This window comes from Zosterops lateralis, assembly GCF_965231275.1.
Source record: "Zosterops lateralis genome assembly, chromosome: 1".
In the NCBI taxonomy this organism is placed as follows: Eukaryota; Metazoa; Chordata; class Aves; order Passeriformes; family Zosteropidae; genus Zosterops; species Zosterops lateralis.
Genome location: NC_139762.1, coordinates 105974851 through 105996986, shown reverse-complemented (window position 1 = coordinate 105996986; position 22136 = coordinate 105974851). Strand labels below are relative to the sequence as shown.

At 38.1% G+C, this 22136-nt stretch overlaps 1 protein-coding gene across 3 annotated transcripts in view; it reads right to left on the bottom strand.

Moving 5' to 3' along the window:
• Positions 1-587: 587 nt before the first annotated feature.
• The window catches only part of LAMA3 (laminin subunit alpha 3), a 74775-nt gene continuing 53226 nt past the window's right edge, over positions 588-22136 (bottom strand). For all 3 annotated transcript variants that reach the window (XM_083856923.1, XM_083856924.1, XM_083856925.1), the window contains 26 exons: positions 21482-21633; positions 20042-20183; positions 19373-19472; positions 18874-18990; positions 18611-18790; positions 16670-16812; positions 15427-15600; positions 14140-14291; positions 13879-14041; positions 13267-13400; positions 12638-12785; positions 11659-11778; positions 10646-10770; positions 10150-10270; positions 8880-9020; positions 8010-8140; positions 7050-7184; positions 4838-4982; positions 4386-4537; positions 3757-3946; positions 3328-3468; positions 2349-2508; positions 2083-2210; positions 1882-1975; positions 1433-1552; positions 588-1271 (listed from right to left, as the gene is read on the bottom strand). In XM_083856923.1, the coding sequence (XP_083713049.1) occupies positions 1126-1271; positions 1433-1552; positions 1882-1975; positions 2083-2210; positions 2349-2508; positions 3328-3468; positions 3757-3946; positions 4386-4537; positions 4838-4982; positions 7050-7184; positions 8010-8140; positions 8880-9020; positions 10150-10270; positions 10646-10770; positions 11659-11778; positions 12638-12785; positions 13267-13400; positions 13879-14041; positions 14140-14291; positions 15427-15600; positions 16670-16812; positions 18611-18790; positions 18874-18990; positions 19373-19472; positions 20042-20183; positions 21482-21633 (3654 nt within the window). In that variant the 3' untranslated portion in view covers positions 588-1125. The remainder of the gene's footprint in view (positions 1272-1432; positions 1553-1881; positions 1976-2082; positions 2211-2348; positions 2509-3327; positions 3469-3756; positions 3947-4385; positions 4538-4837; positions 4983-7049; positions 7185-8009; positions 8141-8879; positions 9021-10149; positions 10271-10645; positions 10771-11658; positions 11779-12637; positions 12786-13266; positions 13401-13878; positions 14042-14139; positions 14292-15426; positions 15601-16669; positions 16813-18610; positions 18791-18873; positions 18991-19372; positions 19473-20041; positions 20184-21481; positions 21634-22136) is intronic.

The window sequence follows — 22136 nt, the reverse complement described above, 5'->3', positions numbered from 1 at the left end:
AAAAGAGGGTTGGCATCAGAACATTGGGGATAAAAGAAATGTTATCAAAATGCTGATTCTGGATGACAGTGGAAAAAGAAGCCATGTCAAGTCTATACAGTCCAGATGTACTCTAACAGTCATGTTAGAGGATTCACAGTCCAGCCCTCTATTCAGAAGAATGAAGCAAAGTGGGTTCCCTGCCCTTCACTGTGGGTCACAATTAGGTACAAAACTAAGATTTGAATGTTGAAAATAGTTTTGCTGGGTTACTCCTGTACTTCATGCTATATAATTGTAGCAGATGCAGCTACTGCTCTTGATAAAACTTTTCTTCATTTTATTAGGGAAAAAAATGCCTATGGAAGAGACTTTCTGGCTCTGAAGATTGCAGAAAAATTACCCTCTTTTTGAGATGTTTAGATAACCAAGTTGTGATGAGCAGAGAGATGCAGAGATGATAGATACCTGCTTATTTGGGCAAATTAGCATCTTAAACCTACAGAAATATTTGCAGAAAGCAAGCAACATTTAGCAGCTTCTAAAAAGTACTTTTAAACCCCACCAGGTTAAATCAACCAAACAAGAAAATGCAAGGGTTCAGGAACATACTGCATTTATTGGTCCCAAAATTCCTAACTTTGTAACAAACTCCCAGAGTTTCACTCCTTAAAGTGCTTCAAACTCCATTTATATTATTATTACTTTTAACATCAATGTACATTTCCGTATAAGCAACAATCCAAAGAAATTTATATTTTTTATAAAATTCTTTATATTAATGAATCAAACTTGCTCTCAAGATGGCCAACATTGAGGAAAATGTCCAAAATTAAGACACTGGAGTTGCTCAAGTCTCTGGTGTTGTGGGTGAGAGCAGAATTTGGCCCAGTAGGGTATATGCAATTATATTTTCTGCATATATCTCAAAAGGCACAACAGATTACCTCAGAAATCAATAACATTTAAAAGGGAGTTTGTCAAAGCAAATACTTTTAGTTTGCTTTGGCACAGTCCACATCCAGAGGATGCATTTGCTCACCGGCTGTTCAGAACAAGCAGCCTGATGCTGATCAGCAAAGGGGAATCCAAACAGCTCTTCAGCAGACACAGCCCGATGTGTGCACAACGACTGTAACAGCACAGTTACTTCCCTGGGCACCCGTGCAAGTTCACTGCACCATGAACCTCTGAAATTCTCCTGGTGGAGACATGTTTGTCATTGATGGTAATATTCCAAAGGCAGCCAAAAAATGGGTCTTCAACTGGAAGCCACGGGGTGTCCAAATTTGCTACAAAAACAAGGCAGCAAGATCAAGTTAAAAAGAATTATTTTAAAGAACATTAATTATGGCAAGGCTTTCAAAAGATATGATACAGGAGTACATGAAAGGATGGGACCTTTGTTTTGGAAAGGAAAAAAAAATGAAAAAATATGAAGAAATAATATTACCTGGAATTTTGCCAAAGTAGAGTGGCTGGTACACACGTCTAGGAGGAGAGGGTTGAAGTTCAGTGGTATAGTTGCTCTGTGTGCCCACCTCTAGCTGCACTGTGTTCTTCTTCTGAGAGACTGCAAAGAAGGAAGTAAATGAGAACTCCTTCTCAACCCTATTAAAGAACCAGCTAGATATGGCATTATTTTTAAATAGCATCTTTCTTGAAATTAAGGGCACAAAACCCCCAGATTTTATTTTAATTCACAGTCAGACTGACAAACCTAGGTCATCTGGGGCCTAACAAAGCCTATCAAAAAATTTATGTAAAGCCTTTCATTAACACAAGGCACATTGTTCTAAAGAGTATTCTCAGACTAAACAGAAATAAAATGATTAGTAAAAATTTAGAGCTGTAGTGCTCTGTGCCCACAGAGCTTCAGAAGAAATGTTATGTACATTGTACCTGCAATGGTATGCCACTGTCCATCAGACAGAGGTTTCTTTGGTGTGACTGATGCCTGGAATTCTCCAGCATCACTATTTCCAGCAGCAATGACCTGTAAAGAAGTTACCTGTTAAGCTACTGTGACAAAGAACAGGAGCACCTGAATTGCCCCTGCTGAAGGAGGACAATGCAGCTGGAATGGGAACAGTCTGCACTCACCTTTCCTCCCTTCATGTAAACAGTCAAATAATTGTCTTGCTTGCTTCCAGCATGGAGGAGTACACCTGTTGAACTCCTCGGTCGAATGGTAAATACAATCCTGAAATCCAATCCCATCAGCAAATTACCTGTGGAGAATTAAACAGTGGGGAGAGGGAAGAGGAATGAGAGGTGGAGACAATTGGAAAACCACGTAAGAACAAGTAGCCCATACACCTACATGCTTCAGACATAATTCCATATACCATAATCTCTACACAGCTTACCAATGGTGATATATCCTCCTTCATTAAAGAAGTAAATCCCTGTGTCCATGGGAACGTCCAGGCATGGAAGTACGCCATTTTTTTGTTGAGGTGCATTCATGACTTTTCCATTCACCTTAAAATTCCTCAGGCAACCCTTGAAACTCTTCATTTGTATATTCTGAAAGCATATTTCAAAATATGAACACTGAAGCATTATGGCTTTTTTTTTAGTAATAATACTAAACATTGGTTCTTTTGGACTGTTGGACTATAGAAAGCCAACTGGCACTAAAGGCCCCTAACACCCATCTTTGATGCAGTGAAAAGGTATTCCAAAATTCCAAAAAAGTGCTTGAAACTCAGTAAGAGTTGATTTTGAATTAACATGACTCCTACTTGTAAAACAGATACTTCCCAATGATGTGTCAAAAAGACAATGCAAGAGTAGTTGTGAAATCCCAAGCAGCCCTTCCCTTCCTAAGTCTGTTTATTTAAATCTGATTTTATAAAATACCCTGGATCATTAACTCTCCCCTTTTTAAAATAGAAACCACACGTATTTCAGATTAAAATCCATTTCTACATCCATAGTTCCTTAATGAGAATGATTTTTTTGCTTCTCCACCGATTATTGTTTAGTCCACTAAGGTACTGATTATTTCTAAGTCCACTTAGTCCATATTCTGCAGAAAGATGATGTTTCTGGAATTAAAACTGACTTTTGCCTTCTCTATTTTTAAGGAATAAAAATGAAAAGAGGACAGGGTTGCATCAGTGTCTCAGCAACATATTGAAAATACCGGTCCAGGTGAAGGCTGTGTGAATGGGTGAAGAAAAAGATCTGCAATGAACCACTGCAAACAACATATATGGTGCTCATGTGGTCCTTGGAAATCCCCTCCAAAGCTTTTCAGCATGGAAATCCTACCTATGAAAGACTTTCCCATATAATTACTGCAGCACGGGGAGTGTGTGTGCAGATGTGTCAATTATTTACCTGTTTCTTCAGTGGTGGCAGCCCTCCCACGTAGACTGGTGGCTTAATGCTGATGGCAGAATTTGTTGGCAATTTCCTGTGCTGGGACCTTAGACCATCAACAACAAGGCGGGCACTCTTCCCATCTGTGCTGAAGATGACCTTTCCAGGAGGCAAATATAACAGAATAAAAAACTCAAAAGCCAATGAAAGCCACTGCATATTTTCTTTGTCTTTAAATTAAATACCGTGTTGTTGAAATATTTAAACAGAAAATAGCATCCTGGGACCATCAGTCTCAGTAAGGTCTCTCAGAGATCTGTCAACCACATCAACTTTCAGGCATAGGAATTAATTTCTGATGACCAAAACCGAGTTTCTATACTCTAAAAAATAGGCTATGCCTGATGAATGGTAGTTATGCCATCACCGGGGTTCCATACTACTTACAGTGTGCCATTGCCCATCATTGTATTTAATACTGGTTTTGACTTTGATTTGTTTTTCTCCAGAGCCAAGTGAAAAGACAAAACGTCCTTTAGAAATGTGAAGAGCCATGTAAGAGTCCTCAGAGCTTTCCTCCATGAAAACTATTAATCCTCTTGATGATCGAGTCCGTACATCTATAGAAAAATGTAACCTGTAGTGGAAAGTAAGCATATTCCAGTATAGGTCTATTTTGTTAGTTGTTGCATCTTTTCTGTTCTCCAGTGAAACTCATTTGCAAAATGTGGACTAACATTTGGGTGGAATCATGGCACTATACACTGCATCTCTGAATGTAAATGAAAATGGACACATTCAGGCTTAGGAATTGGCATTAGCATGCACCATAATTGTCCACCACATCCTGGTCAATCTACTCAGTTTAGGTCAGTTTAGGCAAATGCTCGCACAGAAAGAAAAAAGAAAGAAGAAAAAAAAAAAAAAAAAGCCTGAACTTTTAGAACCACTTTTTGTTATGGCTCAACACATAAACAAGAAGAAAATCGTTACACTCTGCACCCAAAGAGTCAAGTAGTTTTGACAATTCTAGGTATTCTAAGTACTAGGTGGAGAACAGAGAATGTTTTTATTACCTGTCTGTAGATAACCATGGAGAAAACATGTAGGATATGAAACTGTTGGGTATGCTTCCAAGGAGATATGCTTCACTGCTGTCATGTAATGGAGCTGGTATAGTGTGGTTTTGCACCTTAGCAGCTTTCAAATAATCAAGGTATTTTTCATTCTGTGCACACAAGACAGAATTGAAACATTTACTATATGTGCACATAAATAGAAACATTTCAATCAAAACATTTAAGAGCTCCCACCCAAGGCAGTCAACAGCCTTCCCTAAAGACAGAAAAGCTGTTGTCATTCCAGACAGGTATGGGTTTAGTATGAAACTCCAGCACAGGGAGAACTTGCTTCAGATGTGAATGGAAGGAAAGGAAGAACATTTGAATCTGAGTTCCAGAAATGATGGCTGTGCAGACAATGCCTGGGCATTAATATGGAGCAAAGATGACAGTAACAAGGAGCATACCTTGAGCATCTTAAGCCTGAGAGGATTTTTAAATTCCTGCAGCAGCATTGGTTCAAAATTTTCATATTCCTGGCAAGCTCCAAGGGATACACCAGTCTTGGCAGTATTAGCAACAAGATTTTGAACCTCGGGGAGCTGACCTGTCCTGTTGTGATGAAAGCAGTAAGTGCTGTGATTCAGCATTCCTTTTCTTTAGTGTAATCAACAACAAACATATTGTAAAACCATGTTCTGCACAAAAAATATATTTCCTAGTGACAAGATAATAAAGTACCAAATCTTATTTTTCAACCAAAAATGTACATTCAATTCTGTAAAACGTATTTTATTGGGCTCTGGTCATTTCTTTTTGGCTATAGAAAACCTGATGTTTTGTTCTCATCTTTTTTAAACAAAGTAATTTTGCTAAAAGCTATTTAAAAAACACAAACATATATGGTCCTTGAAAAAAGAGAAAAAAAATCACAGGAGCCTTGATTAAGATTTCTGAATCAGACTACAAAACTCTGATTGGTAATTACACATAACCAGTTTCAAATCAAGAAACAGAACATCAGGTTCTGCTTCACTTTTGTCAAGGGACAAAACCCATTACAACTTCATATGTAGCTCTAGTATTATCACCGAATTATCAGAAAGAATGTCAAAGCCAATTTACCCTGTGTACAAAGAATAATATTAGGTAATACAATAATTTTCTAAGCTGCACAAAGCATCTCTAATGAGTAAGTTACAAAAAATTTTACAACTAAAAAAAAGCTACAAAGCTCCTTGCTTGTGGTTTTCTATGAGAAGAGTGGTAGATTTGTGAGTAGAACCTGGACTTCTTTAATGATGCCCATTCTCCATTCACTCCATCAGACCAGCTACAGCATTAATTCTTCATTTATTTTGGCACAAAAACTTTCCAAATTTATTTTCTGATGGGAAGTTCAATATATAGGTTACTTCTGATGACTTTTCCTGGTCTTAAAAAAATTGAGAGCCAGACACGGTTAAGAGATAAGAGGGTTTTATCTCAGTATTTAAATAAGGATCCTTGGGGTGCACCGTTTCACCAAAGTGTGATGTGCCAAAATGCATCCACACGATAGATCATGTATACAATTTATAGAGATTACAGATTAGCAGAGATAACAAGGATGCCCAAACAGGAAGCCTGGATGAATAGTGTGATATTCCCCCATCTGAGGAATTTCCTCCCCCCTGGATGGGGAAAATCTTAGTTTCCAGGATATGTTCTTGGTTTCCCAAGATAGCATAGGGCTTTCCAGCCTCCTACTACAAGGCCTCTAGGATGTTTGGTCTCCTGGCTTAAGATTACTAGGGCTAGGCTAAGTTACCAGACTTAAGGAATTACGTGTATGCATGCTAGGAGTACGGAGGATGCATAAAAGGTATATAAAAGGTATATAAAAGAAAAGGCAAAAAATCATCTTGGCATCACTTCATTGCCTTGTGATGCTTTAAATTAAGATATAATTTGAGCAGCCTGGATGAGTGGAAGGTATCCCTGCCCATTGCTAAAACTAGCTAAAACTAGAGGATCTTGAAAGGTGCCTTCCAGCCCATCCCATTCTGTGGTTGTATGACAAACAAATCAAAATATACTATTTTTTGAAAACTCTACACATGTATAAATACTCATCAAAAACTTAGCTAACACAAAGTCTCACTGGGACATGACTTATGACACATGGGATGCTTGTCTTCTAGAAACATATTTATGCATATTTTTTCTCCGAAATTTTGCCTGTAAGATGTCTCTAATAATCAGACAAACGTGTCAAAAAAAGAGACAGCCTAAATCAGGCAGATGATTTCTACAAATATGGTCTCACTTGTTGATGTAACTGTTTTGGTTCTGTCAGCTCTGCTCCTTTCACTACCCGGTTCCCCGGAGAACTATAACAATACAATCTAGCAAATCTTTTTGGATGCCTTGTTGGGACATATCCAATTCACTCTGCAGAGTTCATTCTTTGGCTAACAGACTAAAATTCCTTTACATCTGAGCAGCAGATTTAATTATAACTGGATCCCATGTATTATATACCTGAATGAAAGAGTATTTGAAGGCAGCAAAGTTACGTATTCACGAAGGTTTCACGCACATAGAAGAAAAGCATTTTAGCAAAATGCAATTTTAATATAATTAAAGAAGGAAAACAGACCAAAATGCATGAAATGTAATTCTTTCTAGGCCAAATACCTTTTAATAAAGATGTTTGAGATGCAACCTTCAAAGTTATCTCCACCAAATTTTATAGGTCTGTTTGATTGCTGTGAGCTTGATGACGTGGGAGAGTCAACTGCTTTTGACTCATCATCAACCATCAGATGTACTCTGAAAAAATTGAATGAAAATAAGCATGACATATAAAGAGACAGTTAAAAAATGAAATTTAAAAAAATATATATAAAAGAACCAGATGTGTTTCCTTGTTACATTGTGATTGTGCTAGAGCTTCATTAGCTTACTTCTGGGACTTTTTCACTATGTGCTTATTGACTGCTGTGAAATTGCTCTGCTTTTCCATATTAGATAATGAGCAGGAGTTGAAGTTCATACTTCAGCCCTACAGTGAAATCATGGTGCAATTTAAATTAATGAAAAAGCTCTCATTATCAACTATAGGACATGATTTAATTCTTTGTGTCAAAATGAAACAGACAATACTAAGTTATAATCACCCAAAGTTATAGCTAACCATTCAAACTTTCCACTTCAACTAACACTTATGAATTTCATGCATTCCATAGCAATCAGTATGATTTAGGAGCTTTTCAGTAAATTGTGTCTTCTAATATCTAATATCTGTATAACAGATAATTACTGAAAAAACAGACACAGCATTTGCTTCTTCCCTGGTCCTTTAACCACCTGTGTTACAGGGACACATGTGAAGGTTATGGGAAGGGGAAGAGCTCCAAAGCTCCAGCTAGACAAACAGTCAAAACTCACACAACCTATAAAGAAATGCATAGTAGGGTACAGCTGAAACATCACAGGTACCAGCACGCATAGAACAAAAATCTCCTTTCCCTTCATTATTTAGGTATCCTCTGCTAGAAGAGACCATTTTAAGCTATTTAAGAATTAGTACCACAGAATGTGAATTTGCCTTCTCCAACCACAACATGTAAGAACTAGATGAATAACTGGACTCACCGGTTGTCCATTTTTATTACTGTCACATAATGCATTGACCCATCTTCATATTTCTTTTCCAGTTTAATTTCCATATCTCGGATCTTTGCAGTTACAGAGCCAGGACTCAGAAAGATGGAAAGAACATCAGGCTACAAAAGAACCCCACAAAATGATTAGCTAAATAAATGCAACAGCCTTTAGCTCTTGCTACTGCCATTAATAGAGTTCTCAGTGGGTGCCAGTAGGCAACAAATTTTCTTACACTAGAACTGCATTTCTCAGTCATCTAGTACCAGATGTGTACCAAGTTCTGCATGATGAGCATAGCTTCCATTTCAAAATACTCCTGCACTCTGAATAGCAAACATTTATTTAAAATACTTGTTTATTTTTACAAAATGCAGAGAAGTCACTTCTCCACTTCTCAAATGCCTGGTGTACACTCACTTCTTAGCTCCTCCAGCCAGCCAGAATGGGGTTGTACCTAAATTTCCCTACTTCTGAAGGATCATAGCCAGAACCAATCCCTTTCCTCTGCCTATTTGGACATGGGCAACATTTCTGTGTGGGAAAAGTGCCATTTTTCCTTGAGAAAATTTCCAGCTAATTAAGCAACAGTTTTTTTACTGGGATGGTGGTGTCAGGTGCCTGAGCTACTCTGCAGAAGGTTCTAGTTTAAAGCTCAGTTACTCATTGCACTGCTTGTTGGCCATGTGAAGAAATTGCCAGAATGCATTTCTCTGGACTATGACATGCAAGATGCCACACTCAAAAAAGGCATTTCTTACCCTAAAATACAGGAATCTACATGAGACTTATGACACAAACTGAAATGACTGATTCAGAGATAAACCCCATCACATATGCTAAGTTGAATGTGTTTCATACCCGTAGATTGTAATTTAAGAGTGTTCCAGTTGAAGTTGTGGTCTGAAAGCCAAAGCCAACTTGGAAATCCTGGGGAAATGGGAAATCTGCTGCACTCAGGCTTAATGTTCCATCCCTGGAGAAAGCTGCAGATCTGACAAGCTGAAAGAGAGAAAATAGTTATTTTCAGTGATTTTTGTTTTAATCACAAGAAATGCCAATATGAGACAACAGCTGCCCACTCAATGTAATTGTGATCATCTCCAGTCAAAACCAAGAACAAGGCAAACCTCAAAAGCCATTATTTCAGTACAGAACAGACTGTCAGAGTTGGCTTCACCATCATTAACTATGGTCTGAGAAACTAAAAAGAGAGAGGAGGCTTGCTGAGACTAATGAGCTTTTCATCTCTAGCTACTGTGGCTTTCAAAGTTTTCACATTTGGGGACACAAAACTGAGTAGCTGGAGGAATAGTTTATAACTATGAAGCTGTGCAGATGAGCTACATAACTGAAACTGTGTGAGTCATAGGACACCTTCTAATACATGAGAAGTTTTACAGATATAGAGAACGAAGATTAAATTATCTGCCAAGATAGTCTGTGAAGAAATCACTCTGTGAAAGGTTTAGACACCACAAGTAAAAGAAAATAAGCACAAACTTTCAGTGCAGTACTGTAGTAAAAATGGCAAATGAGATCATGCACCATGAAAGCAGCATAAGTAGAAGCAGAAAGATAGTTTTCATCATTTCATGCAGCTCCAGTTAAGCCAGCAGTGAAATGTCATGTTGTCCCATTTTAAAAAGAACGTGGTAAAACTCAAGGATGCACAGAAAATAATTAGAAAACAAACAGATGAGTGGAGCCTTAGAATAAGAGACTTTGATGGAAGTAGTCTGTTAAGATCTTTTAAGAAAAAATGCTGAGAGGTCATTTAACTAGGAAGTGTAGACACCTTGGCAAGAGGAAAGATACAGAGTAGTATTAAGTATCCCAGCATAATTAATAAGAGCAACTGGAAGCCAACAAGCTTACAAGGTAAATATGAATACTTAATTGTAAACATTATTAAATAAGAGGGTGGACTATGTGCTGTAACAAGCTATCACAATAGGGCTGGTGTCTCTTTCATTTCCATAGCTTCCCACCCAATCCAGGTTCTTTTACTGCCATCACATGTTAACCAAATATAATTTTTGACCTAAGCAAAACATAATGGTCCAGGATTTATAGACAAACCAGAGTCTGTGAACTCCAGTAGAAGTTTTTGAGGAAATGTATTAGTTACCTTCCAGTCATCTGAACATTTCTTGCTGACACCAAAAGTCTTATCAAAAACAACAGATGCAGTGGATGGGTTTTTCACATTCTTCATGCAGCCCCGGAATGGAGGTGTGGATATATTAAAGCTGGTTTCAGGGAGGGGAAGGAAAAAGAGTTCAGTAGCCTGGTATTTCAAAGCAGACACCACACCATAGTAACCTATAAATGCTGACAATATAAGAAATAGAAAAAGAGAACAAGAGCAATCTTTCTTGTGTACACATACTCATGCTGATTAAACCAAATCTTTAGGATGAGCTCCAATAAAGATCTCACCATTAGCCAAAAATCACAGATTATGATCATGTATTATACACTTGTTTTTTTATGTCACATTAGATAGTTGATACAGAGCGTGAAAGAAATTGTGTAGGGAAAGAGTTTACATGGAGTTTCCTAAAGAGTTTAGATGGAGTTTCCTTACAAAGCCTGTATATTACAGTCTTTTTATAGTTACTCACTGTTCCCGTAGAAATGATGGAACTCCACCTAGGTAGTACTCAGTGAAATTGAAGACATGTACGTTGGCTCTAATACCAGGACTGACGTACACAACTTTGTTTCTTCGGTCAAGCACCACATTAATCTGAAATACACGAATGAGAACCACTTCACTTGGCAGAAACTAAAATAATTTACCTGATTAGAAGCACCCCCACAGAGCAGATTTTTTTCCCCTTCCTCTCATTTACTTAAATCAAGGATAACTGCAGTAGTTCAAAGGTATTTCGCAAACTTCAGGCATTTAGTCAAGACAAGGAAAATGTTCAACTCTCCAAATATAAGGTGAGGTTTTATTTTCATCTGAAAGATTGTCCTAAAAGCACACCTCACCTAAAATTCAGATATTGTTTTTGCAGCTGAAGATTCAGAAGCTGCTGCCTGAAGAAAAACTAAGTCAGTCAGCTGTCTGAAGGTAACTTGACCCAGTAGAGAATAAAGATTCCTTGCAGCAGACCCTGCCGTTTACACTATTTAGCTGGAAATATATTAAGGGGAAAAGGGAGAACTAACCAACAAGGAAATCAAAGACTTTTTACAGTATCTTTATGATTTCACTCTGGTAGTGCTACAAAAGAGCTGGGCTAAAGCTAAGGGGACAAGCAACAACAAAGACTGCAAAAGAGTAATCTCAATAAAGATCAGCCCGCCATGAAGAAATAAACCCTTGAGTGGTGAAAACACTAAGCTAAGTATGAAACTAACGCAAAGAAATGCAATGTGCACAGCTACCTTTAGGTAAAGCATTGCTCTGACAAAGTTTTTTCCTTTAGTGGTTTCACTTTTAAAACTGAACTATTCATATTAAAACAGGACAAGAGAAAGATTAATTTTCACATCTCCAAACTAGTCCCTAGTGACTTGATTTCCTCACACAAAAGGAAAACTCCACAACTAAACTTTACAAGAGGACAGTTTCAACTAATGTCTATTTTTACAAATAAGGAGCCCTTGATTCTTTAAAATTACATACTTGTTGATATGTTCCATCATTTACAGTAGTTTTGGCTTCTATTTCTTCTGGAGTTTCAGAGTCAAGTTTGTATCTAAAAACTGTATGACCATTTTTAATAAGCACACTGATGAACTGATCCTGTGATTAAAAAAAAAAAAAAAAAAAACAAACAAAAACCACAATTAAACTGCCACAATCTCAGATATATATTTCACTGTTATATGAATAATTTTAATGAAGCTATCTAGTTGCTTCAAGAAAGCTTTTCGGGGAAAGGATAACACAAGGCCTAAAACTTACACTAATCAATCATAATTACTTTAAACTATTATAAACAGATCTGGTATCAGCTACAGGTATTCTCCAAATTTCTAAAGGACTTTGTGTCATTTCAAATGTCTACTGACTTTTTACATCATTGAAAAATTATTCAGAATATGTTCCAGTGATTGCAAATGTGCCTACAAGATTACCTGATAAGTAGCAGCACTGTGGTTATGAGCATCTTTACAGGTCTAAGTCATTATGTCACTTCCTATATTCTTTCTTACTCTGTTTCCACATATATTGAGATTTGTGAAGAGTGCACTTCCAGTTTTGGAGGATTTCAATATTCCAATGTTGGTTTGATTCCAATTACATTCCTCCTTTCCTGCCCTCAGTTCTGAATTCTCTGCATGGCCTAATGGAGGAGCTCCTTGGAATGATTTTTTACTCAGCCCTGACAAAGTGAGTATTCGTCAACCATTGTACAATCATTGAATATCTCAAGCTGGCAGGCACCCACAAGTCCAACTCCCTGTTTCTTGCACAACTACCTAAGACTAAACCATATGACAGTAAACATACAGCAGAATCTATTAATTTTCCACACAGATGAAAATAACACTTTTAGGACATTTCCATAGTTATTGCTATATCTAACATGTTCTTTAATAAGCAAGATTTTTAAGATGTTCTTCCACTACAAAACAGACAGAAGCATTCCACACATTACCCCATTTGAGGCAAAAAACACGATGCCTTCATCTGCTGTCGTCTCAATTGTCTGCTCGTACCGTACTTGTTGGGCAACTCTTTCTCCCGTGGTGACACTGGCATAACCAGTGCCCTCAAAATAGCTTTGGTCAGTCTCCTCTTTATACCTGTAATAATTCAATATCTCAGGTGTGAATATATGAGAGCAAAAATGTCTACTATGTGGACTTACTGCCATTTAAATTTTAAAACAGCTTAAGCAATTTGCTTTAAGGCCAAATTCTGATCTAACCCAAGTGGAGAGAAAACCTTCCACTGGCTTCTATCAGATTTACAAATGGTCTGTAGAGAGGAAATCATTAATGACTGACTTTTTTTAACTTAATGTAATATTTACTTTATAAAGTAGATGAACACATTAGTCTACAAATTGTGTCCCGATTTTATAACACTTAAACAGATTGAAATTGCCATAGACATGAATCATGTCATTATTCAAGATTTTCTCTAAGAAATGTAATAATGACCAAGAGTTAGAAAAAAACCCACCACTTTGGCTTCAGTGGTTATTCTCCTGGATGTGAAAAGACAAGAATTCATAATGATAAGATCACAGAACTGTGAAACACTTCTATGTTCATATCATACCTTCTGCAGGGCTGCACATCAGTGGTGTTGAGATTAAAAGTCCTCTTGAAGTTGTAAAGGCTGATAATACGCTCATTGAGGCTGTTCAATTCAATGCAGCCTTCATAACGAGGATAGTTGAGATTACGTGGAGGCTGCAAAACAATTAAAACCATTATATCAACATTAGCTAACAAAATCTTACACTGCAATCTAACTGCTAAGACTTACTGCAAATATTATTAAGACACAAAAGATGACATTCTAAATATGTAAAAAAAGATACTATGTGCTTGTGTGTAATACCCAAACCATCTGATATGACCCTTAGTGTACTGCAGCTCAACTTAAGGCACAGTCAAATGGATTTGGAACAATATTTAGCAGGGCTGGATAGGTTTCATGCTCTCCTGGGCAAGTGAAATATCATTATGCTCCCTTCTTTCAGCTCTAGCATGGTACAAGCCATGGAGATTCTGTAGGAAGTAGTATCTCCTGGTATCTCATCTATTTCTACTGACACAGATAAATTTTTACACATGCTTTTGAAAGACTGCTAGTTCCAATCTTTACTTGTAAGAACAATGCAATGATTAACACAAAAATTCTTTGAAACACTAGGAAACTCTGTACCCTAAAATCTGGTGGGTATCCTCCAACATAGAAGACAACACTGCTGGGATCAAGATTGAGGAGCATGTCACTGTCTCCACTGCTTGCACTTCTAGGGCTTTCATAATCTGGAGAAATTGATGTTGCTGCTTTGATGTACTTCAGCTTTGCATACTGGTAAATCCTAAAACCAAAACAGAGAGGCAGAATATCAGATCACACTAATTAAATATGTTATTAGCAGGTTTTCAGGAAGATTGTTGTATGCTGTGGGTCTTATACCTTTCAAATGTAACTTGATCCATAACAGCTTCCTCAGTTTTGCTTTGAGTCACCAATGACTGCACTCTCACTTCTCCATCACCACCTCCCAGGTTATAAACACAAGTAAGGTAACCATCTTTCACAGCCATACCAATGTAGTCCTTGGTAGCCTAAAAATAGCAAAGCAAATAATAATTAATACATGATTAATTGTAATGAAGGTAAAATACACCAGCACTTCCTCAGAGACATCCTCATGCTGTGCCTGAGTCATAAGAAATCCACCCACCTAATGATGAGAATTAAGTTTATCAATTCTGGGAAGAAAATACTGTAATATTATACGTTGCACTGATTCAATGAATATTGTTATAAATTAACTGAAAAGTCATGTATGCCTTTTTATTTTTTTAACAGTAGTATCTAAAATATTTTTCTCACTGCTAACATCTCCCAGCTAGAGCTATGAAAACTTGACACCTTTACTAAGAATTAGATTCAACATCTGTGACTTAAGAAAGATGTTCAGAATAACACTCAGTGAAGGACAATGGTTCCTACTGAGGTGACTGGGAGAAGTAATTTTCCAAAAAAAAAAATCATATTTTATTTCTTCAAGATACTGTATTTCAGAAGTAACTATTAAAATGCTTTCAACTGATGTTCTGGCCAGTTATTCAGAGGATAAAGTTATTAAATCCAGTGTAGAACAAATACCTCTAAACAGCTTTCTGTGTAGGCACAAGGCTCACTATAGATACAGCTGCTGTCAAATAACAAGACAAGAAAACATATATAGGAAATTTTTAAAATGTTTGATGGTGATTGAGCAAACCTAAATGCACAAACAGGTCTGCATTATTCAGCACATTTAGAAGACAAAAAAATTAAGACCTGAGGGGCTGAATTTTAAAACTGAAATGATCACTTTTTTTTTAACCAACAGAGAAATTCAGAGTGACTTATATTGTGAAAAGAGTCAAAGCTCTGAGGCAGGAGTTAGGCTGTCTTTGTTCTAAATGGTGGAAAAAACTGATAGGTCTGGTAAGAATGTGTGATGGTATCCATGATGGAGAAGTAACTTTTAAAGGAGCAAAAGAACATCGAAGGACAAGGCTCAGCCACTTCTTAGTTACTTTGCTAGGGAAGGAATGAACAAAACACTTCTACCATCACTTAAAGGCAATTTTAAAGAAACAGGGAAACAGTAGCTACAAACTTCAGTCAGAACGGATCACTTCCCATCCTTTTCTCAAAACGTGATGTCTGGTCTAAAAATGAGATTAAATATCAAAATATACCTACATCTTTATTACCCAGGTACAGGACAAACCTATTTGCCCTCTGGCTGGTGTCTGGTTCTTCCTGAGGTCTTTGGATAAATAAGGAAAGTGAAGTATAGCCCTTGAGATCTTCAAGGTTGCTCGGAGGTCGAACCTCTACACCAGAGCTGCCATTGAACCTCATAGGAATAGCAACCTGTTAAGAAAACCAAAGCTCAGTATGTTACAATTAACTATTGCTACTACTCCTGTTTCACTGGTGTGTTTAATTGCCAAGTAACCCATTACACATCCTAGTCATGTTTCAGCCATTAATTACCACAGATTTGGACTCTGATCCTACCAAACAAAATAATTAGGCTGGATAATGCAGTAGTCTGTATTATCAATACTTAACACAGCACATTTTGTTCCAGACAACAATTAATCAACCCTTACTGTGCCTCTGTCAAATAACTGTTACCTTCAATACACGGACAGAGAAGGATGTGCCCTGCAGCTCTGAAGAGCAAGTCTATGAATTATTGAGATGTCTACAAACACATCCTGGTGCTTCACTTAGCTGGACTTAGACTGTCTGTTGGGAATTACGATGCACCTCTGATATTATAAAGACACATCCTATTACAGCTAAATACACCGTGATCACTGATTCCTGTTATTCACTGTAACTCTAGGCTATTTGTGATCATCTCAGGGATACTTATTAGTACCTGAGGCCACACTATCTCTTCAGAAACTACAGAAGTTGCTTAAATGAGAAAGAGCAGTCTAATAAGGTGCCAGTAGCCAATTTCTAACATCTTGGAGCAGCTGGAGTAAGGAGAGCATAGGGCTGCACAACTTTGGCACTGTCAGCTTTCAGTTGACCATGCATGGGTGGAGAGCCCTGTGTCTAAGCAGCAGAGCCAGCTCTGTCCCTGCTGCCAAAGTCACCACAATGTACCTTGGAAGGCAAGAGGCTGCTGTACAAATAAGTATTACAGAGATGCCGTGGGAAAGAAAAAAAACCACAAAAAACCCCACAAAACTAAAGGGAGAAAGAAGCAGCAGAATGCTACTGTATCCTGTCACTTTTATGTAGGAATTATTATGCTTCCCATCACCACAGTTACTTCAGTTGCTGGGTAGTGCTGTTGAATTAAATTTATGTCTGCTCTTTCACACGTTTAAATAAAATGATTTAGAAAGAGAAAGAGAAACAAAAGTACTGTTGTGTGTCCAAACCACTGAGGTCAAGCATGATTGCAATGCTCAGGACAGACCTTATTTGCAGCATCTCTTGCCTGCTGAATCAGCTCTCTTATGCGATTTATGTTCTCAGAGATGTTGGTTATTGGCATCAGCTGTTGGTTGATACTCTTGATCTTGCTGAACAAATCTGGAAGTTGGTTTGTCAAATTTTTTACTGCAATGAAAGAATGCAAATCATTGATATTAAAAAGGAGGAGGAAAACAAGATGCAAAAATATGGTATCACTACACAATTATCAGAAAAGTAGTGGACAGGGTAATGACAAAACAGTTTTGACTGGTCCTACAATATTAGGAAGCTCTCACTAAAAGTAGCAGTTCATACAGAGGTTATTGTACTTCTGAAATTTGTGGCCAAAGGTATTTGCAAAAGCAGTCAGAATCAGCACTTCCAAAAATGTCTTAGGTAAAGGTCCAGAAAAAAGTATTAAATAGAGCAGTGATATGGTCTATGACATTATTACCCAGTAGCTGTGGATGCTAGGGGAGAATGAGGATAAAGGACAGCAGACAGGACTCAGGCTTGTAGCATCTCCTACTGCCACTGTCAGAGAGTGAATAATGGGGTAGGCAGACTGCTGGCCTGACTGACTAGGACATGAATTATATTCTTGTGTCAAGGTTGCTAATCAGGACAGTTTAGTAGTGAGTCTTACAGTATCTGGCTGGGTTTATTTCAGAGAAAAGAAAAGACAATGATAATTTCAACTTTCATTATAACAGGAAACAATTTCTCATCTCCTGTGACTGCCAAAAGCCAAAACCAGAACAAAAAAAACCATCCTGAAAATATTTGCAGACTTCAACCCTATGATGCAGAAGGCAAATAAAATTAAATCCAGATCTTTTTTTCCTCTAAACATGACTTATAAACCAGTTTCATAACTGCAGGGATGACTTACAACCCTGCAATACCATGCAGGACTAGCTCCTGTATTTATATTATTTAAAATGTTTTCCTTTTATTTGATTTGATCAGATAAAGCTGCTGAAAAGATGTAAAATTAAATTGTTTGGGAGTGTCATTGTCCCTTATTTTGTATTCAGCACAGGCTCTGTGCAATTCTGTTCACTTAATTTCAGCTAACAGATGTAGTCTACGATAATTGTCCATGGCTCTTCTCTAGCCAATGTAGTGGAAAACCACATAATCACAGAGCAGCTGAGGTTGGAAAGAACCTCTGGGGGTCCCAATGTCCAACCCCTGTGTTCAAGCAGGGCCACCTAGGTCCAGTTTCCCAGAATTCTGTCTAGGCAGGCTTCTGAATATACCCAAGGATGGAGACTACACATCATCTCTGGGCAACCTGTGCCAGTACTCAGTCACTCTCACAGTAAAAGTACTCTTTTGTCATATTCAGAGGGAATCTCATGTGTTTCAACCTTTTACCCCAATGTGCCCAAGGGCACATTGCTGGCTCATCTTCAACTTTGTGCCCACCAAGACCCCCAGGTCCTTTTCTACAAAGTTTTTTCAGCCTGGCCACCTTCTCAGCCTATACTGGTACAGGGGTTCATTTCTCCTCAGGTCCAGGACTTTGTGAGGTTCCTGGCAGTTTATTTCCACAGACTGTTGAGGTTTGTCGGGATGGCAGCAAGACCATCTGCTGTATCAGCCACTCCTTCCAGTTTAGTGTCAGGAGCAAACATGCTTAGGCACACTCTGCCTCATCATCCAGATCATTAATAAAGATGTTGAACAGGATTAGACCCAGTATTGACCCCTGAGGTCCCCCATTAGTCACTGGCCTCCAAATCTCTAGAGACCAGTCATGGCACTAGCTTTTGACATATAAGGAGCTTTAACATATACCACAGAATGGCCTGAGTGTGCTCTCTGCTGTGCCTGTCCCTTTCTACCTAGCTTAGGATGCATGCCTAACTTTTGAATGCAAAACTGGCCATGTTCACCCTACAGTGATTTGGCAGATCCCACAAAGCACCTGCAATACCTGAATTGTTTGCTTCCATCAGTGCTTTATTGAAGCTGGCACTCTGTGTGCTTCCATAGTTACTCTTAATTCTTTCCACTTCTTCTTTAATTGGGGCCAGATCATCCAACACACCATTGGTGACAGAGTTGGCATTTTCTGCCATGTTCCTTGCACTGGTGATGATGTTGTCAATGTCACCTGAAACACACAGAAATGAACATGCAGATTCTTATAGTAACAGATGAAAGGGGCAGGCCAGAAGTGATGGCTAAGTAACAAACCTCTGTTTATCCCGTTGAGATTGTTTTGAGCAGTGACAAGATCAATTTTCAGTGTATTCATCTTTCCATCAGCGACATCAAGTCTTTGCTTTAGGTCTTCAAGGTTTGGACCAAGAGCTGCAAAACAGTGAAAGCCCCATGAGAATTTTAAAGAAAAATATCAATTTTCTGCTGGACAGATGGTGTTGCAGCACTTGTCTACACTCTTACACAGGTCACGCTGCCACTGAGCATTAAGTCCACTGCAAAACAAGTACAAGGCAAAGGATTTGCTGGACAAGAGGACTGCAAAGCTGTATAGCATAGCAGAAGCAGGAAATCTATTTCCTTGCCTTTTTTCTATGGGAAATAACCATCACATAAAGTCCCACTGTAATGAAACTACATTTTTTTCATTGAAAAAATGCTGAAGGGCTTTGCTGAGATGTGAAAATTTTTTGTTCCAGGAAAGCTTCTCATGCTGTGTCAACATTTCTAGTACCACTTTCTTTCTTAGTACCTTGCAATGTCTTTTTAGTCTCCTGTGCTTGATCCATGAGTGCACTGCTCTCAGTTTTTAACCTTGCAGCTTTTCCTGACAGGTCTTCTCTCTTCACAGTCTGATAATAGAACCATGGTAGTGTAAGATCACTTGATAATTACATTAAAATTTAAAGAGTAAAAGAGAGAGCCCAATCCAATTTAAAGAACCCCCAACTCTACAAGGGCAGAGATCTCATCTAATGAACATCACCTTTAGCAACAACTACCAAGGTTAATTTAAGCATACTACAACCTTGGTCTTTAACAAACTTCAGATGGATTTTAGGGCATTAGGAGGAAATTACTAGCATTACTAGCTGTTGGATGTTATGTCTCTGCTGAAGAGCTTGTGGGTATTAACGGTGCAGAAATCACCTGCAGTGATTACCAAGCTTGCCTTGTAAGAACTCTTTATTTTGCATGGAAAGAAACAGTCTGTGATCATATGGGAAGTCCCATCAGAAAAAGTAATTGGCCTGGTTAGTGCTGAGTCAAGACTAATTAATCAACATGCAGAACAGCAACTCATATAAAAGGTCACAAAAAAATAAAGCATGCCAAGACACAGGTGTTAGATTTTGGGGTCACTGGGATAGTTAAAATGAAACTCTGGTTGTAACAAGTTTACCATCATTTGGCCACTTACCGATAAAGCCAAGTCAGCTGCTTTCCCAGCTTGGTTGGCAGCCTCCTCTGCTGCCTTGATGGCACCAATAATTTTGTCATAGGCAGTAGAAGCTTCCATAGTACAGCTTACCAACTCGTCCTTCCTGACACTGTTCTTTGTGCTGTGGGAAACAGGGTGAAAAATGCAGCCTTCTGCCAAGGCTGTGAGATGGATTCCAAACAGATCTGAACTCAGTATTTTCTAAGTAATGCCAATACAGAAAATGGTTTTCCATTAGATCTGTAACTTCATTCTACAACAATATCAAATTTGGAGATAAACCAACATGGAAAGACCCTTCAGAAGACAGGATAAGTTCAGGCGTGTGGAAAAGCACAGCTGTGAGACTCCAAAGCATCCTTCAAATGACTAAGATGGAGAGAGCATATGGTCAATAATAAGGCACCTCAATCACAGCCCTCCAAACACAATTCAGTTAAGAGGAATTCAGAGAACTGTAGATGCCAGATCATTGAGCAACTACAAGACCTTTTGTGTTTTCCCCAAGAACCAGCACAGCATCTCTGGAATCAAAAACAACAGACAAAATCTCTTCTATTCACTCCCTTTGAACTGTACAACTGTCTATTATTAGCTGCCTTGTATTTGTGAGAACAGTGCCTTCTTAATTGAAAAAAAATCACACTGAAAACTAACATAAAAACATAGTGAAAATGTGGGGTTTTACCCAAGAATTTTACAGCCATGCTAGGTATTTTGGAATTTTACTTTCTGAGACTTTCCAGTTGGTGCAATGACAAAATGTGAACAATTTGCATAGGGAAAAGTAAATCAATGTTTCACTTTTTTTTTCATTTTGTTCTGACATATCACAGAAGGCCTCCAAAACCCCTCTCATAATTCCAATGCAAAGTACAAATAATGGAGAGAGAAACACTTGATTCCTATCAAGTTTACCCTATTTTTGCCTTTCTAGAAGATTCCTTGAAGGATGAGAAAACTAGATGAGGTCTTTTCCTCCATAGTGCTAAGCAGGCATGTCTGAAGACTGACAAGACAGCATTTATTCCAATTATTTGCCTCAATTCTTTGACACCATAAAAACATTCCTGAGTACAAGTACCTGAAATAACTCTACAAAAAATACGCTAAACATCTTCCCACTCTGTATATGAGGATTTTCTCTTGCTAGTAAGATGTTAATGAAGTGTTAGTACAGTAGTATAAAACAGTATTATGTAAATTCACACTTCTGGAGGAGAAAAAAATCAAGAAAATACAGGAAGATCTGTTTTTTGGAGAAAAAGAAAACTTGCGTGCATCATGAAGAAATGGAAAGAGACTAACTTAATTTCTCTCTAGCTTTGCAAATGGTTATAAAAGCAAGTGAAATTAGAGACCATTACAACCACTGATGTTCTCTACAACAATTACTCGTTTACAGGAATGGCAACATACTCTTCCAGTTGTTTTGCCAAATCTTGCAATGATTTGGCATGTTCCTCGGCCCTCACCACCAGCGGTTCTTTGCTTGCTGACGAGAGATTTGCCACTTTTTCATTCATATCCTTCCTTGCTCCATCCAGCTGAGCAGCCAGGGTTTCATATTCCTATGGTTTTAAAAATATATAATTTTATTTGTACTTGTACATGTTTCATTTTGTGCACGTCTACTTCAGTGTTACACATACCTTGCACCTGAGGCGACCAAAGGGAAAAACATTCCCTTCCAACTTACTCTGCAGGTTACTGGGAACAACTGGCAGTCATTACATTATTCTTCCAGACCCATTACACAAAAGCTGAGTCAGAGCAAAGACCTTCTAGCCTAGTACCTTGCCTCTTTAACAGTGGCTTAAAACAAGTAACCAGAAAGAAATACAAGAATAGCACAATTGCTTATGGTACTTCTCACAGATGTTCTCCCAAATTCTGACTTCTGCAGCTCAGTGTCTTCTTCAGCCACATCACAACCCACAACAAGCTTCTCTCACAGAAACCTGTGCAGGCAGGCAGACTCCTTTTGCATCCAGGATGGGCTGTGAGATCCTTTCTTTCTTGACTGGCTCAGATAAGCCTCATTCCAACAAGATATTGGGATTTTTAACCCTAA